The following is a 24474-nucleotide window of genomic DNA, read 5'->3' on the forward strand; positions in this document are numbered from 1 at the left end:
GGTGGCCAGTTGTAGTAGAAAGGGGTTGCCTGCTGGGAGGTCCAGATGACATCACTTTCACAGCTTGTAATCTTGTTGCTTTTCAAATGTCATAGGATATTTGACCCCACTTATTTCTGAGGGAGCTGGTGGCAGTGGTAGCATAACGCAATGTTCTAAAGTTTGAGGCTGATGAGGTGGGAACTAGCATGTTCCCAAGTCAGAGAAAGCTATTATGTAAACATTTCAAACCACCAAGGGCCACCAAGTAATCCATCATTTATTGTGTTTGAGTTGTAGTCTTGTTTGCAGTATTTTAATTCAGTCCTCTCGTGTCTGGGAATCTTTTTTGGTCAGGCTGAGGCACTAAAAATTAAATGTCTGTGGTTTCGTGCCATCCCATTTGCGTAACCTCAGTGTGTGATATTTGCGCCATCATCTGCCTCTTTCTGATCATTAAGGTTGAGCCTCTGGCCTTTCATGACGAGTAGAGGCATAGGCCACCAATTCCCACTTAATCACTTGTTACATTTCTGGCTTTCTTCATAGAAGTACACAGTAAATACCCCTGAAGACCTTGGAAGTGGAATCCCTTAACCACATTGGATAGAGCACTGGTAATCCTTGCAAAATGTCTTGGCCCATATTAGAATTACCATGGCAAAAAACATCTATGGGCCTGATGTGATGTCATAGGAATCTTGCTCATGTTAATGTTACTCAACCAAGATTCCAGTGTAGTGAGAGAATGATAGTTCTATTAAGGAATTGTGCTGTGAAAACAGAAATGAGTTTCTTACGAAAGACACCCATGACTTCTTAGGAAGCTAATTTGGACTCATGCGTTGGTCAGTCAGCTGAAAAAAAACACCTGGGTGCATACAGGAAGCACATAAATCATGCAAGCTTATGCATTAAAAGACTGAGGAATGCTGGCTTACACAACAGAGACTAATAAAACATTTGAACATTCTTGAAATAGATGTTGCTTGTATCATAATTCCTGTAAAAGGAGAATAGTAACTGGATCGAGAAAACCTATTTTCACATTATATATTTGGGAGAGATACACAGAAAGCCATCCTACGTATAAATTTACGGCCCACGTCTCACCAGTGATGGGAAAATAAGTGTACATCATATTCATACTGGTTTTTGTTTTGTCAATGTAATATTTACTAATCATTTCATCTGAAACCCTGACTAATTCTGGGGAAAACCAAAATATTAGTCAGCTTATCTACTTGTTGAATCCAGCCCTTGATTTGGATTTGAGCAGATAAGAAATTACAAGAAATCACAGAAAGAATGTTATGGATACATTTAAATTGGTTGCTCCTGGAGTAAGTCAAATAGCTCAGGAGGGAGCTAATTTGGGAGAACTGGAATATGCTTTCGGTATTCCTGCTGAATTACTAAAGCACCTTCTGTTCTGTCTTCGTGGTACAAGCAAGAACACTCCTCCTAGAGTACATCTCTTCACTCCTCAGTAGGGCAAGGAGAGGTCAACCCCTTGATCTATTCAGAGCCCCTGTTCTGGAGCATAATGCAAAAACACGCGGGGGGGGGGTATAGGAAACCAGACTGCTCTACCTCTCTATATATGAAATTAGGACAGTAATGGCGAACCTTTTAGAGACCGAGTGCCCCAAAACTGCCCCCCCCGCTCCGCCTCCTGCCCTGCCTGCTCCGCCCCCGCCCTGCCCCGCCCACCCAGCCACACACCGCCTCCATGGCCCGCCAATCGTCCAGGCAGCCCTGCAGTGCCATGGCAGCCATGCCCTCTCCCACACCCCATGGCATAATCTGCACGCTACGGGGCGTGAGGCCAGAGTCTTGTCCCTGCTGCCCAGCTATGTCCTTGGCTGCGCTGCTCTGTGCAGGCTGCGTCCAGGGGTGACTCTCTTCCAGGGGGGCTGCTGGTGAAGAGGGGGCTGCGGGGAGAGGTGGGGCTGGGGCAACGGCACGAGTGCCCACAGAGAGAACTACGAGTGCTGCCTTTGGCACACGTGCCACAGGTTCACCACCACTGAATTAGGATTTCATGCAGGGAAAACAAATCTTTTGCAAAGCAGTCTTAGAGGGGGATCCAAGCAAGGACACTTGTTGATAACAGCAGATATCAGTTCATTTAAAAATACCAACTTTGTATTTATTCTGATATTTGAAGTAAACCTTTTTTTTTTAAAAAGGCATAAAGGTAAAAATAAGTTTCCTAGGATTCTTGTCTTCCATGTACTCTTTGGGCAGAGAACCAGGTGAAAGAGACTAAATTATTGCTGTTACAACCTGCAACTGCCAGTAAAAAAATGAAAGCAAACCTGTTTATCGTGTTTGTTTAATCTAATTTTGCAGAGAACAGCCTTCATGCAAAGTGTGAACAATCTAATTCAAATGAGTCACATCCGCTTTCAGCTGTGGATTTATAAGTACAATTTAATCTAACTTAATTACTAGTTGGATATTATTAGTCTTGCAACATATACCTGAATGTTTTTCTTCAAATAATTTTACACAAATGTGTTTCCTGCATAGAATATACATTTTACATCTTTATACTGAGGTGTGTACAGAACGTGAATTGTGAATTGAAGCCCCAGGCTAAATCTAACTTCTTGAGTGATAGCTGCTGTGCTGTTTCCCTGATTGCTGATATATGCACCAGTTGAAGTTAAATGTAGCGTTGATGGTAAAATGATTTAGCAATAGGCTTTAAAAAGAAAAGAAAAATCTCTGTTGGGGATGGGGCCTTGACATGTCTTCCTCCATTCATTTGTTAAAGGGGCCCTGCAATAAAGTTGAACAAGTAAGGGCAGGCTACTTCTCATCTGTTCTGTAATTCAGTAGCATTTCTTTGCAGGGCGGTAGGGAAGTAGATAAATTGATTTAATAATTAAAAAAAAGATTTTTGGCGGGGTGAACAATTGCAAAGAAATCGGATGAGGGTCCAGTTTTAAAACAAAAATCTATGAAAGGATCAATACACCTGCCATTTATTGCTCAGAATTTTGTTTGGGCAAACTAATCTTAACCCTCTTTGATAGCAAAGGTGAGTTAAAGAAAAAGGAGGAGAAAAGGAAAAGAGGAGACTGTAATTAATATTTGCCTCTTTTCTCTCACTTTTTTCTGTCAAGATTGTGGAAGCCCATGTTTAATCATGCCAATGGCATGACCCCTTGTTTTGTTTGATTCTAGGAAATGTCATATTCCAGTGATGGTGAACCTTTTAGAGACCGAGTGCCCTAAACCCGCCTCCCACCCCTGCTCTGCATGCCTCCCTGCCTGCTCTGCCCCCGCCCACCCCCTGCCCCACCCACCCACAAGGCCACGCACCATGTCCATGGCCCACCACAGCAGATCGCCCAGGGAGCCCTGCAGCACCATGGCAGCCATGCTCTCTGCCCACACCTCTCAGCATCATCTGCACACTATGGGGTGTGAGGGCAGAGGCTTGTCCCTGTTGCCCAGCTATGTACTTGGCTGTGCTGCTCTGTGCAGGCCGTGCCCGGGGGCAACTCTCCTCCAGGGGGGCTTCTAGTGAGGAGGGGGGGATGGGGGAGGGGGGCTGGGGCAACGGTGTGCGTGCCCACAGATAGGGCTCCGAGTGCCGCCTCTGGCACGCGTGCCATAGGTTTGCCACCACTGTCATATTCTATCATACTTGCAGATAATAAAGAAGTTCAATTCGTACTCCCTCCTCTTTTTTTGTAGTTAGTTTGAGATGTTGGAGGACTGGGGTCTGTAGTTTATGAGTGCTGGCATAAAATCTAGGAATGAAGTCCAAGAATTGGGCAAATCAAAAACAAAAATAGATCCCTTTGATTTCTGAGGGTAAACCCCAGTTATATAATGTTAGGAATGCTTAGCCTGAAGGCTGCACTAAGTTTGTGTTAGTGTACATCCTTACTGATAGAAATCAGTCAGATGCGTCTGAGAAGCTCACCAACAAGCCTGTAGATGCTGGCCACTTCATGAATTTAATTTCAGAAAGTCTTTCACTTCAGGGGAATGGCCTAACCTTTATTTTAGTTGCCTCTTTCTTGTTCTTTGTCAAGCTCTGTAATAGTAATTTTGATCTATATCCATCATTAGGGATTATTAATTAACATATGGATATTTTTGACAGTTTTATTCTCATCCCTTTTCTGTATTTTTTTTAAACAATACAATAAACTGGCTTGACATTTTCAGTTTTTGCTTTTGTTTCCATTTTCTCAATTTCCATTTTTCCACAATCCCTTTTTGGTTTTATGATAATAAATAATTCACTTTTCGGATCATCCTAAACGTTCCATTTACTTCCCATTTACCTTTACCTTCCTAGCTTTCTGTGTCCCGCTATTTCCTATTGTCTTGCACTTGATTAAACAAAAGTTTAATTTCCTCTTGACATTTTTCTTCTCCAATGACAAATAGGCTGGTTTCCTTTCAAATGCTCTTTAAGCTACTACTTCAGTTCTAGAAAAAAGTGGATCTGGTTTTTTTTCCTTTAAGAAATACTTTCCTGTATCTAATTGTTCTGTTTTGTGTTTATAATTCATATCTAAAATAAATATAGGCGGTGGCAGTCCTAATCAAGCCTTGTATTAAGAGACCAATCTATTTGGGATCAGAACATTATAACAATATCTGAAAGAAATCTGATTCAACGCATCACATCCAAGATCTTGTCACTCAGTTGCAATAATGCTTGGAACCTCCATGTAAGGAAAGACGTTTTTAATAAATCCTGGAGGTTTGTGAATTGGAAAATGTTTGGCTTTAGAACTGTGCAATTCTTGGATTTCCTGGCAGAGTTCAGCATATCCAGCTCCAACTTCAAGATACATGTGACTGAGGTCGTCCACCTTTTCCTATTGGATCTTGCCTGTAGTTTCATAAGAGTTTAAGGATTGCTGTTAAGAACTGTACTGATCTTAAAAGTAATCTATATGACCATTGTGAAAAGTATTTAAGATATATAGTCCTCCCAATGTATAAGTGTTGTTTGGAATATCCTATGACCAGATGCTTTCAGTCTACTTCCTGCATGATGTATATAATGGATGGTTATAAAACTGACAACTCAGTAGCATGAAATCTGAAACATGTTGGGCTCTGCAAGGTTCATCTCTTCAAATAGTAGGATATCTTATTTCAACTTGCATCTTTCCAGATGTTCTGAATTTTTTACCAGTCTCACCCAACCCTAGTGGCTTTTTCTTCTCTTATTAAACTCCCTGGTTACTTAGATCACAGGAGAGACAGTTTGAAAATAGCCCAGCTGCCAGAAACCTGGCTATCTGATAGTCTTTTCCTGGGTAGCTCTAAAGTTATGGAATGCATCTGCAGGGGAAAGCAGATGACAAAACTTGCATAGCAATGTCATGCAACTTCCTCCACTGCTTATACATTCTCATGTGATGTTGCAATGCCAGCATGAAAAGGCAGGGTTTGTGACATGATGTAACAGTGCACACACTACCCCACAGGGTAGTTGTTGGAGAAGAATAGGGAACATTGTGTATATTGCTTTGTGCCAAATAAAGGTGAGGGGGGGGGGAATCAAATGCTGTAAATAAATTAGTGGTTAGGAACATCTCTGTCCCTAAGCTGTGCCTTTGGCCTTCTCTTCCAGGATCACTAAGCCTTTAATCATTGCTTTAATTATATTTGAATGATACTAATCTTAAGTTGTTATTTTAATTGAATTGATTTTACAGTTGTTTTACACTGTAACTTTAAAAAATGCTTATAAGCTGCCTTGAGCATCTACAGCAGCGTTTCTCAACGTTTGTGTGACGGCGACCCCGTCACACAAACGTGCCGCGCATGCGCGGCGCACATGCGTGGCGCACATGCGTGGCGGGCATGCACGGCGGCGGCCCCTGAGGGGGGAAAATGGCGGATCGCATTGTTTGGCGACCCCCGTAAAATGGTCGATCGACCCCAAATGGGGTCGCGACCCATAGGTTGAGAACCGCTGATCTACAGGAACAGAAAGGCATGTATGTCAATAAATAAAATATAATTATCTAAAAAAAATAAGCATAACTCATGGCAAAGGACGGAAAAACTTAGTTCAAAACTTAAGAGGACACAGGTTTAGTAAGGCCAAGAAGCTGCTCTGGTTGGAGGCACTTGCAATAGGGTGACTTGCGAAAATGCCAAGCTCAAGAAGATCAAAGCAAGAGAGCAGAGAGGGTGACATGCAAAAGAAAACACACAAAGCAGAAAATAGGCAAGGAGAAGGGTACAAATGGAGAGAAGCAAAAAGAAGTCAAACCCAGGTTTACATTAAAGGCACACACACACACGCATACACACACACACACACACACACACACACACACACACACACCAGGTATATTGAGATATTCTTGCAGATGTTTTGTTACCAAATTAAGTAGCATGATGGACCCCATATATTGGATTATAAACCCCATCCCGGCCTAGGCCATTGAAAGACAAAGAAAATGAATTTCTTACAGGAATGCCAAACCCACAGTTCCACTGAAAAAGGTGAAGTATTCTTAACCTGCCCATATGTTGAGTGTTAAGTAATCAGGGAATATTCCTCTTGCAATTCTTATACCATCCCACCCACATCCCAAAGCTCACTTTTTTCTATAACTAGGAGAATTTATCATTCTCTGTACTAGCTTGGTTCTGTAAGAGCACCTTTTCTTTCTTTTTTCCCAAAATGTGTAGAAATACTTTTAGCCTATGTTTCCTCAAATATTTAAAGATAGCTGGGTAAATCACAAGCACAAAAATTATGCTGAGGTTCCTTCTTCAGTGTTATCTTATGTGATCTCTCTTTTCTGTTTCCAGCTTCTGAGGTTTCGGTGCCCGCTAAGTGGAAAGTTTTAAACTTTTTTCATTTATTACAATTCCCTAGTTGTTCTACTTGTTGTTCTGAAATGTTACCTTTTTTTAGAAATGTCTCATTATTTAGAAATGCCTTGTTATCATTGTCATATATGCAACTGAAATAAAGATAAAAAGGAAAATTGGAGATGGGGATCAAAAAGAATGCAAATCCTTTTCTTCTAGAGGTGAAAGCGATGCCACTAGTTTTCCAAATTTGATCGCGTTTCTTAGCTAGGAAACCTTTCTGGCTTCCATTATCAACCCATAGAAAGGGATCCCCCCCCCATTTCATTGAAAATGCATTTACAAGACTGAAGCAATATTTTAATTTTTAAAATATTTGTCCAAGAAGCTGCTTGAAAGAGTGATTGAAGTACATATTAGAAATTTTAAAAGGTGCATATTATAGGGATAAAGATTATACTGGTTAAATGCATTTGTTGCAGGATATACACATTCTGTCAACTTCATGGCAGGGCCTAAACCAGTGGTAGGCAACCTTGGCTCTTTTATGACTCGTGGACTTCAACTCCCAGAATTCCTGAGCCAGCCATGCTGGCTCAGGAATTCTGGGAGTTGAAGTCCACGAGTCATAAAAGAGCCAAGGTTGCCTACCCCTGGCCTAAACCAACCGATATATCTTGTAAGCAACAAAAACATTAAAAAATTCCCTCTTGTATACCTTGAGTGGACGGTGCTTCTCAGCACATTGCTACTGTGCTTTTAGTTTTCTGTGCTGACATGCCTTGCCTGTCCTCCCTGCTCTTCTGCCATCTGGCTTTCAGCTTTCACCCAGTCAGCAGTAGCTAGTTCCTGAAAGCATTTGTTTTCTGCAACTGGAGAAGAGAAACTGAAAGGAAATAGAGTTAGATTTGAAGTGGATTGAGAAGAGGATGCCAATCCATGAGGTTGGGATGAGCCAGAAATTAGTAACAGAGGTGAGTCATTAGGGGAATCTGTTCTAGTGAAAGTTTTGTTCGTCTTTGGTAAAAGTTGAACCTTTTCCAGTGAGCGGGGAAAAAAAGAGAGAACTGGGAAAGCACAAAATGGATTCGTTTATTTTTTCCCCCCAGTTCATTCATATCCTGCTTTCTCCCCAAAGGAGTTATAAATGCATGACAGTATTGTGTATTTCCCCCACCCCCAATAAAACGTTGATGAAACAACCATGAGATTTCAGAAGTAATTAGTAATAGTAGTAAAGTTGGAAGGGACCTTGGAGGTCATCTAGTCCAACCCCCTGCTCGGGCAGGAAACCCTACACCATTTCGGACAAATGGCTGTCCAGTCTCTTCTTAAAAACTTCCAGTGTTGGAGCATTTACTGCTTCTGGAGGCAAGCTGTTCCACTGATTAATTGTTCTCACTGTCAGGAAGTTTCTCCTTAGTTCTAGGTTGCTTCTCTCCTTGATTAGTTTCCACCCGTTGCTTCTTGTCCTGCCTTCAGGTGCTTTGGAAAATAGCTTAATTCCCTCTTCTTTATGGCAGCCCCTGAGATATTGGAATACTGCTATCATGTCCCCCCTTGTCCTTCTCTTCGTTAAACTAGACATACCCAATTCTAGCAACCGTTCCTTATATGTTTTAGCCTCCAGTCCCCTAATCATCTTTGTTGCTCTTCTCTGTACTCTTTCTAGAGTCTCAACATCTTTTTTACATCGTGGTGACCAAAACTGGATGCAGTATTCCAAGTGTGGCCTTACCAAGGCATTGAAGAGTGGTATTAATACTTCACGTGATCTTGATTCTATCCCTCTGTTAATGCAGCCTAGCACTGTGTTGGCCTTTTTGGCAGCTGCAGCACACTGCTGGCTCATATTTAAGTGATTGTCTACTAGGACTCCGAGGTCCCTCTCACAGTTACTACTATTGAGCATGGTGCCACCTATGCTGTACTTGTGCATTTGGTTTTTCTTGCCTAAATGTAGAACCTTGCTTTTTTCACCATTGAATTTCATTTTGTTAGTTAGTGCCCAGTGTTCAAGTCTGTCCAGATCCTTCTGTATCTGAAGCCTGTCTTCTGGAGTGTTGGCTATTCCTGCCAGCTTGGTGTCGTCTGCAAATTTGATGAGTTCCCCATCTATCCCTTCATCCAAATCGTTGATGAAGATGTTGAAGAGTACTGGGCCCAGAACAGAGCCCTGGGGCACCCCACTACACACTTCCCTCCATATAGATGCAGTTCCATTGAGGACCACTCGCTGAGTACGGCCGGTCAGCCAGCTACGGATCCATCTGGTGGTGGTTCTGTCTACCCCACATTTTTCTATCTTGTCAAGTAGTAGGTTGTGATCTACTTTATCAAATGCCTTACTGAAGTCCAAGTAAATTATGTCCACAGCATTCCTCTGATCCACTAATTTTGTCACTTGGTCAAAGAATGCAATAAGATTTGTCTGGCATGATCTATTTTTGACAAACCCATGTTGGCTTTTAGTAATGACTTTGTTTGCCTCTAGGTGTTCGTTGATTCGTTGTTTGATTATCTTTTCCAGGATCTTCCCAGGTATTGAGGTCAGGCTGATAGGTCTGTAATTTCCTGGATCCATTTTTTTTCCTTTTTTGAGGATGGGAACTACATCAGCTCTTTTCCAGTCCTCTGGTAGTTCCCCTGTGTTCCAGGATCTTTGAAAAATATAGTTCAGTGGCTCCGATATCACATCTGCCAGTTCCTTGAGAACTCTGGGGTGTAATCCGTCTGGTCCTGGCGATTTGAACTCATCTAGGCTGGACAGGTGCTCACTAACGATTTTCTTGCCTATCTTAACTTGTGTTTCTGTTTTGTTTTTTGTGGCACTATTTTTGATAGGTTGGTCTGTTTTTTCCCTTTGTGTAAAGACAGATGCAAAAAATGAGTTAAATAGTTCTGCTTTCTCCCTGTTGCTTGTCACCTTCTTGCCACTTCCACCCACTAATGGACCAATCATTTCCTTCACTTTTTTCTTGTTTTTTACATGTTGAAAGAAGCTTTTTTTGTTATTTTTGACTTTGGTCGCAAGCCTTAGTTCATTTTGAGCCTTGGCTTTCTTCACTTCATCTTTGCAGGCTCGGGCTATTTGCTGATATTCTGACTTAGTTATGTTCCCCTCTTTCCACTTTCTATACTTGTCCTTTTTATCTTTCAATTTGTCAGAGAGTTCTTTATGCAGCCATGCTGGTTTCTTTTGAGAGCTGTTATTTTTCCTCTTTGTTGGTATTGTGCTAGACTGTGCTTTTATTATCTCATTTTTCAAAATTTCCCAAGCTTCTTGAGTTGTTTTCCCCTTGAGGATTCTCATCCATGGAATCCTTCCCAAGCCCTCTCTAAGTTTATTGAAATTAGCTCTCTTGAAGTCCAAGACTCTAGTTTGACTGTGTTCTATTGGTTGTGCTTCTATAATGTTGAATTCTAATATTGCATGATCACTTCCTCCCAGGGTTCCTATGGCTCCAACACCGTCTATCATTTCATCTCTGTTAGTGAGAATTAGATCCAAAATGGCTAATCCCCTAGTTCCATTCTCTACTTTTTGGGAGACAAAGTTGTCTGCTAGGTTTGCCAGGAACCTGTTTGATCTTCCACTTGGTGCGGAGTTTGTCTCCCAGTTGATGTCAGGGTAGTTAAAGTCCCCCATTACTATTGTGATGTGCTTCCTACATACCTTAGTTAGCTGACTAGCAAAAAGTTCATCTATTTCCTCTGTTTGGTTGGGTGGTCTGTAGTATACACCTATGGCAATGTCATTCCCCCCCCCTTTTATATTGACCCAAATGCATTCAAGACAGTTTTTATCATTGTTGTACTCTATTTCTGTGAAGATGTAGTTATTTCTTATATAGAGAGCAACTCCACCTCCTCTTTTATTTGGTCTGTTTCTTTTAAATAATTTAAATCCCTCTAGCTGTGTGTTCCATGTGTGAGTTTCATCCCACCATGTTTCCGTAATGGCAACAATATCGTATCTGCCCTCATTAACCTGAATTTCTAGTTCACCCTGTTTGCTGTTCATACTTTGTGCATTGGTGTATAAACATTTGAGTCCTTTGTGGGTGGCCCTGTGTTTCCTTTCTACATAACCTGTGTGGTGCCTGAGTTCCCCTATTGTCTTACCACCTATTTGGTTAGTGCACTTTATATGGCACTCGCTATTAGAGGCTTCATTTTGATTGGTAGCAAGGTTGGTATTCTTGTCCACACACACATCTGTGCTACATGCACTGATAGCCCTATAGTTTTTAAATTGCCGGGGACAGGGTTGTTCCGTATCAATTAACTCCCTGTCCCCGCTGTTTAGTTTAAATTTCCCTCCAGAAAATCTGTGAATTTATAGCCGAGTAACTCAGTCCCTTTTTTTGATGGATGCAAACCATCTCTTTTGTACATCTTTTGATTGGACCAGCTACTGACATCGTGACTAATATATCCAAAGCCTTCCCCTTTACACCATTCCTTTAGCCACATATTGAATTGTGCTATGCGCTGGCCTTTTCCGTTTTGCTCCTTATACACTGGTAATATACAAACTAAGTACATCTTAGTTTGGGAAGCAGTTGTATTTAAAAAGAAATAACAGAGAATCTGTCCATGTCTTAAAAACCACAATGGAAAGAACAAACGAAAAATTCTGTAAGCAGGGGACTACCCCAGTGGAACTGTCAAAGTTCATGTTGTATCATCAGGAATGATACATATCAACACAAATCAGCTGAGAAAATGCCTGAATTCATTTGTTTGGATAGAGTGTATGCATTGTATGGATTCTGTATACTTAGGGAATTGATATCAATTATTCCAGAAGCATTGATAAAATTCTTCGTTGAGGCCTTTAGTAAAGATAATTATAAATATTAAGCTAAGAACAGTGACAGATCTTTGCTTTTTACAATCCAGGATTGGCAGTCGGAATTGTTGTCTGCTACAATTGAGGGATTTTATTGATTTCTTTACATAGATTTAGAGAACACCCAAGCCAGTACAATATAATACAGTAGAAATATAAATGATGTACATCCCAAAAGAGAAAAAATGTACAAAACAGCACATGTCAGTCATATTTTAATTAATTAACATATTAGTTGGAGAACCAAAAGAAGTGAATAAGACTTTTTTTTTCTGGTGCCTTCAGGTTAGGTGTTTTTTTTTTTTTTAACTCCTGGTAATTGTTTGGACATGTCCCTGCAGCTTCCTCAGTTTGCTCTTGCCTGCTTCCTGGGGCTCAGAGAGAATGACTGGCCCAAGATATCCAATAGGCTAAGAATTCATAATTTTCTGGTTTCTATCCTGCTGCCTTAAGTACTATACCAAACTGGCTCAGATATTAATAAGGCACTGCAGTTATATTTATTTATACTCTCTTTCTCTCAACCTTAATTTTGGGAAGAGAACAATTGTAAATCTGCTTGGCATGCCTACTTAGTAATGCAAGCTTTCTCTGGAGCGATAAAGATCTATTTTACGTGCTAGAGATCCATAATACAATGATTTTTAAACTTATGTAGTAGTTGCAGGGATATGAAAGTGGTAGCTGAATTTAGTCAGTTTTACAGAAAAGTAACATATGGGTAGACTGCCTTGGTCTTTCAAATGTTTGGCGTTAACATCTGCAGGGAGAATGGGGGGGTCAAAATAACAGGCATGTTGCAATTTCAGGATTCACGTCTTGCTCCTTTTCAGTGCATGTCGCAATGTTGTATAAATGTTCAAAAGGCACAGACATTCATGTGGCTTTCCTCATTTTGACAAAAGTTGTAAGAGTCTGCTGCCCCTTTGGTTTTAGCTACATTAAATGATATCTGAAATGGTCTGACATTCCAAACATTTGGAGGAGACCAAGTTTATTCTTTGAATTTTTCAGTGCTGTAAATTGGACAGTGCAGTCACAAAAGCAATGCTAAATACAGATCTAAAACATCTCATTTATAAAAAATACCTTTTAAGCCAACTAAATTTGGTCATGGACTGGGTAATTCACCTTCAGAGAAACAAGTGTTTATAACTAGCTGTGCCTAGCATAGTAGCTGCGTGTCAGAGAATTGAGGCCTTTGAACTATGGTGCTGGAGAAGGCTCCAGCGAGTCCCCTGGACTGCAAGGCGATGAAACCGGTGAGTCCTAGAGGAGATCAACCCTGACTGCTCTTTAGAAGGCCAGATCCTGAAGTTGAAACTCAAGTACTTTGGCCACCTAATGAGAAGGAAGGACTCACTGGAGAAGAGCCTAATGCTGGAAATATTGAGAGCAATAGAAGAAGGGGACGACAGAGAATGAGGTGGCTGGATGGAGTCACTGAAGCAGTAGGAGTGAGCTTAAATGGACTCCAGAAGATGGTAGAGGACAGGAAGACCTGGAGGAATGTTGTCCATGGGGTCGCGATGGGTCGGACACGACTTTGCAATTAACAACAACAAGCATAGTAGCCATTTTGTGAGTGTGCCTACTTTAGGCTGTTAAAATTCCATAGCCCTCTGCCCACCTTCTGATTTCTTATCAATGCACTTAATTATAAATCTCCCTGTAGCTCTTTCTTCTCTTCCCACTGAAAGAACCCAAGTTGGTCTCCCTTTGCCTGAATAGTATTCGTTTAAGCTAATTGATGGGTGAGGCTGGAATTCATAGCTCCCCAATCACAGGCTAACTCAGCTCTAGAAACACAGTTTTCACTTTAAAAAAAAAAAGCCTAACTTATTGGCTTGCATAGACAAGCTTCCGGAAATGGAATGCACATTTTCCCACATACTTACAGAAATATCCTGTGGCTTAGGCAGAATAGCCAGTAAAACCTGTGAAGGTCTATTATTTAATTTTGTTAATAATTGTTCTCTTTTAACCTTGTGAATTAAGAGTGCCCAGCAGATAAAATGCAACATTTAATTTTATATATATTTCTTTTTTATTGAGTTTAAATAATAGCAAGAAAAAGAGCAGAACAGAAAGATAATAGTGATGGTAAAACATACTTTCTCAAAGAGGAAAAAAAACATATGAAAATGCTTTAATAAAAACATGAAAGAAATGCAACAAACAAATAACCATAATATCTCATAAAATGAACAATTACAGTACTATATAAACTGCATGTAAATGCAGATATTATTCAAGTATGCATATATTTCTAATACATTGATATAACTGTCTTTTTTTAACCTATTGATTTCTGTATAAATTAATTCCATTTTTCATTATATTTGTCTATACTGGGGTCTTCAAACTTGGCCTTTTATGACTTATGGACTTCAACTCCCAGAATTCCTCAGCCAGGCATGCTGGCTAAGGAATTCTGGGAGTTGAAGTCCACAAGTAATAAAAGGGCCAAGTTTGAAGACCCTGGTCTATACAAAGTCTATGTCTAAAGGCAGTCTACTCATAAGAGGCAAGTACAATCAGGTCTTCAATCCATTGGATAAATGGAGCCATATGTTTTTCTTTCCTATGCTGTAATATCAATCTTTTAATGAGAATAATGACATGGAGAACCCATTTGCAATCTATATGCTACTAAATCTTTCTGTGGGACTGAAATTTGGCAAAGTTGTGGCTGCTTCAGTGCCACCACACTTTCCAACTACACTTCCCAGAAACCAATAGGTTGCATGGCATGAGGGGCATATACTCGCCCTCTTTCCAACCTCCCTCTGGCCCCTGTGCCCAATCAACTGACAGCAGGGCGTAATGAGTGAATGGCCATTGGCTGCTTTGAAATGAGCACCAAATCTGCAATATCTTACTGCAGTGGCCACTGAAGGAAGAATGAGGGAGCAATTCAAATCCCTCCTGGCAAGGTAGGACTGGCTGGCAGTTGCTCCCTGGAGTATGGGAGTCCTTGGGAACATGTCAGAATGGGGAGCAGGGATGCGGATTTCTTCGTGGTCCATGGCGCTTTGTTTCCCCTCCCCACAACAAAATGGCAGGCAGTTTCATGGGTCAGCTGAAGGGGGGGAGGAGGCTTCACTGGAGCTATCCTGAGTGCCATGAATGGAGGGGCAATGGCACAAGCCTATATTATATTTGGAAAGAGGAAGGGTGAAAGGGTGATTCAAATGCCTGCTAATAAGGTAGGTCTAGCTGGAGGGGCACAAGCAGTCAAAAGGTGAGCCCTCTTCCTTCCTTTAAGTACATGGAATAAAATAAATATGGACAGTAGTATGTAAGAGCAGCTGGCTTGTCTCATCATCCAGTGATGGCCAATGAGACCAATATAGAATCCAAATAAAACACAAGTAGAAACTTACTTGATTGCATTATTATTAAAAAAATGTCCTATAAAAGCCAAACATGTTTGGGCAGCTTAAACAATAATACAGTTAGATCAGTAGAGTAACTTTTATGGTTTCATATTGGATGGAACCTTTAGTGAGTGTTGTTAAAAACTCAGTTCTTTGATTATTGGATGACTTGCATGACAAATTTCAGTGAAAGTATCTTTAGCATATCAGCTTCATTTTGATTAACTTTGATTGTAGCTTGAGATGTAGCCTCTTTGTCTTTATGAAAATGCATAATTATCACTATAATTTTATCATATATTGTATTATATTAAGACAAACAATGGACTTAGCAATTCCTTGGTTTAAAGTTTATAAATGATATTGCTTAATAAATTATTTTAAGAGAGATTTGTGTGCCTTTGAAATAATCTCTTATTTTGCGCTTCAAGAACGTGAATGCTCCCTGATAATATATTCTATCTCTGTCCTGTGAACATCAATGCCTAATTTATAATATAACTTAAATCATATTTATGCTGAACTTTACTATTCCCTGAATAATTTGAATTTGAATGTATTCCACAAATATCTTCAAAGATACAGAATGTGCTGCTTTTGTTTCATTATACTTTGGAGCAAAATGGGTTTCAGTATTCGCTCTAATCCACATTGAAAATGTTGACTGTTATGCTGACTTGACATCTCTAAGCAGGTTTTACACAAATGTTGTTGAAATATGTTGTTACATCCAAATTCATAACTGCATTAAGATTTATAATAGCATTTTTAAATATAAGGAAAATATTTCAGCATTCATTTCGCTTTTTATTTCTAAAAAGAAAGAAGTCTGTTGTTGTGCGTATAGCATGATTTTGAAAAGTTTAAGGAATACTGGCTTGTAGAAATATGTATTCATCATGAGACGTGGTCCTTAATCCATAATGGAAACCACGTTTAACAGAATTGGATAAAATTTATAGGTATAGTAGATTATTTCCTTGGGAGCACTTATTTAGAAAGAAGTCTTGTAGAAAATGGAAAAATCATGGCTTGGTTATTGCTAAATCAGCTCTATGGAATTTTCTTTACAGCAGGTATAATTTCATTAGAAACAACTGCAGTGCTAGGCTGAATTCGCTCCCCTAAAGGGTAGCTAATGAGGTCCATGAAACAATTTTTGAATTGTCCATAATCTTGATTTTTTAAAAAAGCTCATTTGGTGGCACTGGAGCATTCCAAATCATCAAGGAGAGAACTCATGTGAAGCCCTTTGCAACTGTTTGTTAAAAAAGACTTTATAAGTATTGATTTGTGCTCCTTTGAAGACTTTCCTTAGTACCAACAAGATTCTCACAAAAACCCAGTTTCTTCGTACCATTGATCTCATCCTAAGTCTTTACTTGAGGGGAATCTTCCCTATACTCAAAGGTGCAGGCAGTTCCTCTTAGTCAACCATCTATGTATGTTACAATATGACCCAGAATTGACCATTGTAAATAAATGTAGACACGTTGCAGTGGAAAGGGTTTGAAAATACTTGGTTTTATATCCGCGTGGAAACATTGTATGAAGATTATTTAGCTATGCAACTTTAGAGCCAAATGAGGCGAAGTGCCAGGAATCTTATGGGGCCATCAAAGGAAAGCTATAAATGCTACATATTTCCAATTGCAGTGAAAGACCACTCCAGACATTGAATTCACAAGCATGAAATGTTGCATTTCGGTGGTCCTTCTCTGTCCGTGTGCTTCAACATAAGCTGCATTTGAGGGCTGCTTACTTGATATTTCAGTCTTTGCCTCTTTATTCTAAATGGGAATTGCTCACCTACTGTGGATCCCCCTGAAGCACAATCTTGCTGAAGAAAAATAGTGAAAAAGGTTATCTTTGTGTAGTAAATGTTATCTTTGTGTAGTAAAAAAAAAGTCTACATTTGATTCTGGTTTGTAGTCGTAGTTGTTTTTCAAATAATATTTTCAAGATATAGTCCAGTGATGGCGAACCTTTTAGAGACCGAGTGCCCAAAAACTGGCCCCGCCTGCCCCCGCTCCGCCCCCAGCCTGGCCCTGCCCGCCTGCAGGGCCACTAACTGCCTCCACGGCCCACTGCAGATTGCCCAGGTGGCCCAGCAGCGCCATGGTGGCCAAGACCTCTGCCTGCGCCCCGCAGCATCATCTGTGTGCAACAGGGAACAGGGCGGAGTCTTGTCCCTGCTGCCTAGTTGCCATGTCCTTGACTGTGCTGCTCCGCGCTGGCTGTGCTCGAGGGTGACTCTACTCCGGGGGCTGCTGGTGAGGGGGCCATGGGGGGGAGGTGGGTCTGGGACGACGGCATGAGTGCCCATTGAGAGGGCTCTGAGTGCCACCTCTGGCACTTGTGCCATAGGTTTGCCACTACTGATATAGTCTTTTCAGGGTATCTGCTAACTGAAATAATTACTGAGAGAAATTAACAGGTTAGCATCAGATCTCTTTTGAGTGCTGTACTTGATTAGCATATATTTTGATCTTCCTTGCAGATATTGCCGTGGTGGAAATGAGCGATGCTTTCCGTCAGCCCTCCCTCTTCTATCACCTGGGAGTCCGAGAGAGCTTCAGTATGGCCAACAACATTATTCTCTACTGCGATACAAACACAGATTCTCTGCAATCACTGAAGGTACAGATGCCTTTCTAAAACTAAGGCGGAGCTTGGGTAGAAAAAAGACAGACTGGAGAAAGATACAGAGAAATGTATCATTATGTTGTGTGGAACTGTTGGTACCTACGCAGTTCTCGTTTTCAGTTGCTGCCGTGATATCCTAGAAGCTTGGAAACAGCTGAGAGTTCTTGTGTGCTGTGCAGACACAGCCTATCTGAAAAGTCCCACGTTGGAACAAGAGTGATGTAGGTGATGTAGGAAATGAGGTTAGAAGTAGAACTATCTCAGAAGTTGAAGCCCTCCACATGCATAAGCCTGTTGTTCTTGGAATTTCTATGGTTCTGTTTCTATTTCTTTCTATGAGTTCGAAGAAAGTTCTTCTTCAGTCTCAACCAGGTGTGGATTATAAAAATAATGACTTTATTAAGCAAAGGGAGGAAGTATATTTAAAATAGACTTTTTTCTTTAAAAAAAAATCCCTTGACTTTTTCTACTAATTTTTGTTTTCTAAGAAGCTAAATTTTTAACTATGGTTAGTCTTCTAAGTGGCTTATTGCTAAATCATTTTAATATGAAAAATTCAAGAGGTAAATATGAAGTATATTTCACAGCACATGTATCTGGAGTCTAGAATTAACCCACTTCCTGGGTCATGTACATTGAGCTTGCATAACCACAGTAAATAAAAAAAATAAAAATCTAAATTAATCAAGCCTCACAAATTGTGCCAGTGTTTTATAGCTGCTCTACAAATATTAGTTGTGGAAAGATAGTGACTGATTACTTGTTGCTCCTTGGAATCTAATATTGTGCAAAGGTGCATATCAAAACAGTTTAGTAATTAGACACATAAAGAAGAACAAATCCATGAAATTTTGGGGGGGATACACCTAACAGAAAGAACCTAGAGTATTATAGTTACACTAAGATAGCTTTCGTTTACAATATCTATGACAATATCTAGATGCCTATTTAGCATATGCTGATTTAGGAAATTCTAAGAAAAACATAGTTCTTTTTCAGGTAGATCAGGTCATCATTACATGATCTGATAGTTAAAGAGATTTTTATACTATTACATTTTCGATACCTTCTGAGAATGTGTTTAGCAACTAACATTATTGTCTTGCACCTCTCAACCCCTGCTTGCATATGCATATTCATGTCTCTGGAGCTCAGACAGACCCAGAAATGCACAACACAATTCATCGGTTGATTGTATTATATTACTCTTACTTTTTCAGTAGTTTTATTGTATTCTAGTCCTGGCATATTCTTAATGTTATTCTAATATTACTTAGCTGTGTATTTAAATTGTTTATATATTGCCTATCTTGCCATGTGTTCCTAAGAGTTTGCAACACTAAAATGCATGTCACGTACATTTAAACTGCAATCAGATTGATCAGATAAGAAGACTGAAACAGCCCAGAATGTGTAAACCTATGGCCTTGTGGAAGTATACCATCTTGAGACATCAAATGTGAAGATTCATGCTTTCAGCTTGTTTATCAGTTGTAATAAGGTTGACACAAGCTTTATCTCGAGAGGGAGGGTATTTCATAGAGTAAGAACCACAACAAAAAATACTTTCTTGTTGCTTAATACCAGCTGAATGTACAAAAGATATGAGAAAAGAGGATGATCTGTACTAATGGTTGCATCAGTTGGATTGACCTACATGACAGATAGCATATGGTAAAACAGTTATTTGTGTCTTGGCCTTTAGAAGTTCTGACTATACAAGGCAGTCAAAAAACGTATCACTTATTCTCTTTCTTGACCAGGAAAAAAATGGAATTGGGATCCCATGTTTTTAGCAGGATAACATATCAACTTTAAGTTGTAGATACATTTTATTTATGAAACCCAGCTTCAGGTATCACTCTTTCAAAGATATGTTTGTTCCCTTCAGTGTCCAAATGCAATTTAAGTGTATTTCAGACTGGTTAATACTTGTCAAAAAGTTATCGTCTCTATCAGGAAATTGAGACATTCTGTAGAATGTATGCCTCATTCATTAAAAAGCCTTTGGATAAGCAATTGCATTTTATTGCTGCACCTGAAACTAAATCTCTCCCTGACAAAATTCTCCTTTCTGTATAATAGTAGCAACAAATATAAATCTATTAAAATGTTGTAATCTGTAGCCCAGATCTGTTGAGTGCCAGGAAAATCAAGAGATCCAGATAGTTCAAATGGGTATAAAGATTAATTGTAAGCTTGAGCTCTCTACAAGAATCTGAACTACTAACGGCCAAGGGAAATTAGCAGGAGATAAGAATAGAAGGAATTCAGGTTGGGCTGGACTTAGATCTCTTGTGGGTATGAAGGGACTCATGACGGATGGCACGTTTGACCCCTTCCTCCGGTTCAGCCTGATCATGTCCTACATGATATTCCTATGTATATGTAGGATTTGAGCCAGATAGGATGGTGATATTAACTTTTTCTTTTCATGTACAAACATGTGCTTTTATTTACTTCTTAGATTCCTCAGAGGTATTTTAGGTGGGACGCATGTAGTTGGAATTTTACTTATATGCTTCATACTGAAGATTTCAAGAAGAAATGTTTCATATTCAGAAACATTGTGATACATATGAGACTATGTCATCATGTTTCTGTCAGTTCTAGCCAATTGTGATGCTGTTATAAATAATAGCTGATGAATATGAGGTCTCCAGTAACAAATAGTACTATTTTTAGCAAAGGCACAAAAGAGCATTATTCCACTGAACAGTTAGGATGAGAGCATTCAATCCAGGTAGGATAAGGATTTAGGTCCCCTTTTCCATTTTGATTGGTTCTTCTTTTTTCCTGATGTTATAAATGATTAGAATGTGCAAAATTAACGGGTCTGGATTAGACAAAGATGTTGGTGTGCCAGTGCTGGCATGCTATTAGCTCAGCTTTATATCAGTATAAATATTCAGAATAGACATGAAAGCATATCAATTAATTAATAACATTATAAATAGTTGTGATGTAACTATTATTTGGTAATTTTTTTTCACCATTTAGTTATTGGTTTTTTGCCCTTCTTCATTTTTAATTGATACACTTAAACTTAACTCATGAAGCTTTTCTTATTCGCTTATGCCCATTCCAAGAAAAGCTTCATCTGTTTAACTTCCAGGGCCAAAACCTTTTGACTTAATAACATGAGAAATTTTAGTCATACTTAAAGCCCTTTCATTCAGCAACTAATATAATGCTAATATAATGTAGCACCTATCAGCAATTTGTTTTTATGCCAAGCAACAGATTTTTGTGAAGAAAATCTAAAATTCCCAGAGCAAACAAAAGTAAGTGTATTTTTTGTTAAGTATACAGTAAGTAGATGCATACATTGTTCATGGGTAGTTCTCTTATCTGTTTTTTCCCCCCTTCACAGGAAATTATTTGCCAGAAGAATAATGTAAGTATGTTTTTAAAAACAAAAGTGAAATTTCAGCATTTGCTGTATATATTTCTGAAATGTGCAAAATTCCTTATTGGTTGATAACTTGTCTGAAGATGTAATTGTAATTGTAATTCTTCTATTAAATCATATAACTATAAAGTCATTCAGTTCAATTCCCAGCAGAACTTTTTTGGAACCTTAATAGATTTAATACTTGGTATTGTATTAATCAGTTTACTTGATCTTTGTCTGCCTTTAAGATTTGCTGTTTTCTTCAAATGAACAATCTTTCTTGTATTATGCTCTTCATTCTCTCTTTACTCATTTTATTCTTACAACTTCCCACTGAGTTTCTTCCAACCTAGTTTTCCTTTTCTGCATCTGCATTTGAAAGCTGTATTTAGACAGGTGCATTTCCTGTCTCAATAAATGTCAGTGGTTGAGAGACTGTGCATATCACATAGACTTCACCAGCACTCATAACTCATGAAGGCTTTTGTACACAAAAGAAAAACTGCATTGGTGAAGCCAGAAGCATGTATGTAGCCATGTAAAAGGTTTCAGAAATCTGTAAACAGGTTGACATAGCAAAAAGAAGTAGCAAGCTCTCCATGATATGGATGGAGGAAACTGTACCATTTAAACAAGTGGCTTTTGCTACATCTGAAGAAAACATATTCCATTATTCTGCATTTTGTAAAAAAGTATTCCTGTCTATTTTGTCAAACTTTGATTCTTCTGCATCAACAGTATGCTTCCTTCTGTCTTGAATCTTCCACTGATCAAAAATCATTGATTGACCTGAGGGAGCTATACTTTAAAAATGTGTTTGATTTTATTATGCTAAACTAGTAGAAGGTGAGGCGTGACCAAAAGCTATAATTAACGTGTGTGTGTGTGTGTGTGTGTGTGTGTGTGTGCGCGTGTGTATGTGAAAGAAGGTGCAGAAGCCTATCTGTAAATGGGATAGGGCTTGTAATATAGATATAATACTACGGAGGGAGCTATAGAAGAACTACAAGATTGCTTTGAATGCACGGATTGGGGCATGTTGAAAGAAGTGGCAATAGATAACCAACATATAAATGTGGAGGAGTATGCCACCACTGTGTCTGCAAATATTCAAAAGTGCATTGAGAATGTCAGTGTCCTTAAAAACATTGTTGTGAGGGCTAATGAAAAACCATGGATGACATATGAGGTTCGCAAGATTTTGAAAGTGTGGAATGTGGCTATTAAACCCGGCAATATGCAGGTACTCAAAACAATCAGAGCCAATTTGAAAAGTGCCATAAAAAGAGCAAACAAAACAAACCCATTGTCAGAAAGTTCAGACAATTTCAGACAGCTTTTTCAGGCATAGGTGGCAAGGCATCCAGGCTACTGCAGACTATAAGGTGGCTCCATTGTGTGGTAAGGGTGACACAGACTTTTTAAATGAGCTGAACATGTTTTTGGGAAGATTCAAGGTATGAAATAGCACCTCTTATAGGAAAACTCTGCCCCATCCTGATGAGCAAGTGCTTAGCTTTGATGTTACCTTTGTCTGGAAAATATTGCGGAAAGTTAACATTCGAAAAGCAGCAGGCGCAGATAATATCCCTAGGCCTGTTCTTAGGAAATGTGAGATGAGTTGGTTTGTGTTCTTACAGATATTTTCAGTCTTTCACTGCAGCAGGCAGTGGTCCCATCGTGTTTTAAGATGGCCATTATTTTGCCAGTGCCAAAAAAGTCTACAATTACAGGTCTCAATCATTATCATCCAGTTGCACTTACATCCATCATTATGAAATGTTTTGAGAGGCTGATGAAGGACATTATTGTATCCAGCCTCCCTTCAGCATTTGACTCGCTTCAGTTTGCTTACCGTCCAAATCGGTCTACAGAGGATGCTATTTCTTCTCTTCTCCATCTGAGCTTGGTGCACTTAATGGAAAGAAACACTACTGTGCAAATGCTGTTAGTCTACTTCAGTTCGGCATTTAGTACAATCATTCCTCAGCATCTAGTAGACAAACTGGGCCTTTTAGGCTTTTATACTCCTTTGTGCAACTGGATTCTTTATTTTCTTATTGATGGGCCCCAGTACGTGCGAGTTGGGACTAATATTTCTAACATTTTCTTGAGCACAGTTTCTCCTCAGGGCTGTGTCCTAAGTTGGCTGTTGTTCATCCTGTTGATCCATGAATGTTGTGCTAGGTTTGCCACCAACCATATTGTTAAATATGCGGATTATACAACAGTAACGGGCCTTATTCAAGATAACAATGAGGGTGCTTACTGCAAGAAAGTAGAGGGTTTGGTGAACTGGTATAACAAAAACAGCCTGGTTTTAAATGTAAGAAAACATAAAGAGATCATAGTTGATTTCAGAAAAGGCAGGCACAGCCACACAGAGAAGGACAAGGGGGGACATGATAGCAGTATTCCAATATCTCAGGGGCTGCCACAAAGAAGAGGGAATTAAGCTATTTCCCAAAGCACCTGAAGGCAGGAGAAGAAGCAACGGATGGAAACTAATCAAGGAGAGAAGCAACCTAGAACTAAGGAGAAAATTCCTGACAGTGAGAACAATTAATCAGTGGAACAGCCTGCCTCCAGAAGCAGTAAATGCTCCAACACTGGAAGTTTTTAAGAAGAGACTGGACAGCCATTTGTCCGAAATGGTGTAGGGTTTCCTGCCTGAGCAGGGGGTTGGACTAGATGACCTCCAAGGTCCCTTCCAACTTTACTACTATTACTATTACTACCTGGGGAGGTGGTTAGCAGCATCAAGTTTCTGGGTGTGCAGCTAAAGAATAGGCTAGCTTGGTCGCTCAACAGTAAAATACTAGTAAACAGGCACAGCAGCGCCTGCATTTTCTGTGTCGCATGAGAAAAGTACATCTTCCTTCCCCTGTCCTTACTACTTTCTATAGAGGGACAATTGAGAGCATCCTGTCATACTGCATTACTGTCTGGTTTGGAAGCATTACAGTTTCATACAGGAAGGCAATGCAGAGAGTGGTGAGGATGGCAGAAAAGATTACTGGTAGTTCCTTCTATCCAGACATAGCTTATAAGTGATGCTTTAGCAAGGTCCATAGATGTTGGGACACTACACATCCTCTTCATGACCTGTTTTCCTTGTTACCTTCTGGGAAGAGGCTTCGTGGTATCTGAAACAGAACATCCAGATTCAGTCACAGTTTTGTTCCATACAGCATCCACCTTGCGAACTTTTTCCACTATGTATTCAAAATGGACTGTGATTAATATTTATAATGTATATATAAGTATGGGTGTAGGTATATCTAAGTATGCAGTGCTTTTTTTTGTTAAAAAAAAAAAGGTGCCGGAACTCACACATGTCATACAACCCGCCTTGCCTACCCTACAAGGTTCCATCCAAAAAAGGTGCCGGAACTCCATTCTGG

At 39.6% G+C, this 24474-nt stretch overlaps 1 protein-coding gene across 3 annotated transcripts in view; it reads left to right on the top strand.

The window, feature by feature from the left end:
• The window catches only part of MAP3K5 (mitogen-activated protein kinase kinase kinase 5), a 118344-nt gene that overhangs the window by 26974 nt on the left and 66896 nt on the right, over positions 1-24474 (top strand). For all 3 annotated transcript variants that reach the window (XM_039323147.1, XM_039323155.1, XM_039323166.1), the window contains 2 exons: positions 17531-17670; positions 21050-21073. In XM_039323147.1, the coding sequence (XP_039179081.1) occupies positions 17531-17670; positions 21050-21073 (164 nt within the window). The remainder of the gene's footprint in view (positions 1-17530; positions 17671-21049; positions 21074-24474) is intronic.

The sequence above is a fragment of the Crotalus tigris genome, unplaced genomic scaffold, assembly GCF_016545835.1.
Source record: "Crotalus tigris isolate CLP2741 ecotype Arizona unplaced genomic scaffold, ASM1654583v1 scf7180000017611.44802233496:7321179, whole genome shotgun sequence".
Lineage (NCBI taxonomy): Eukaryota > Metazoa > Chordata > Lepidosauria > Squamata > Viperidae > Crotalus > Crotalus tigris.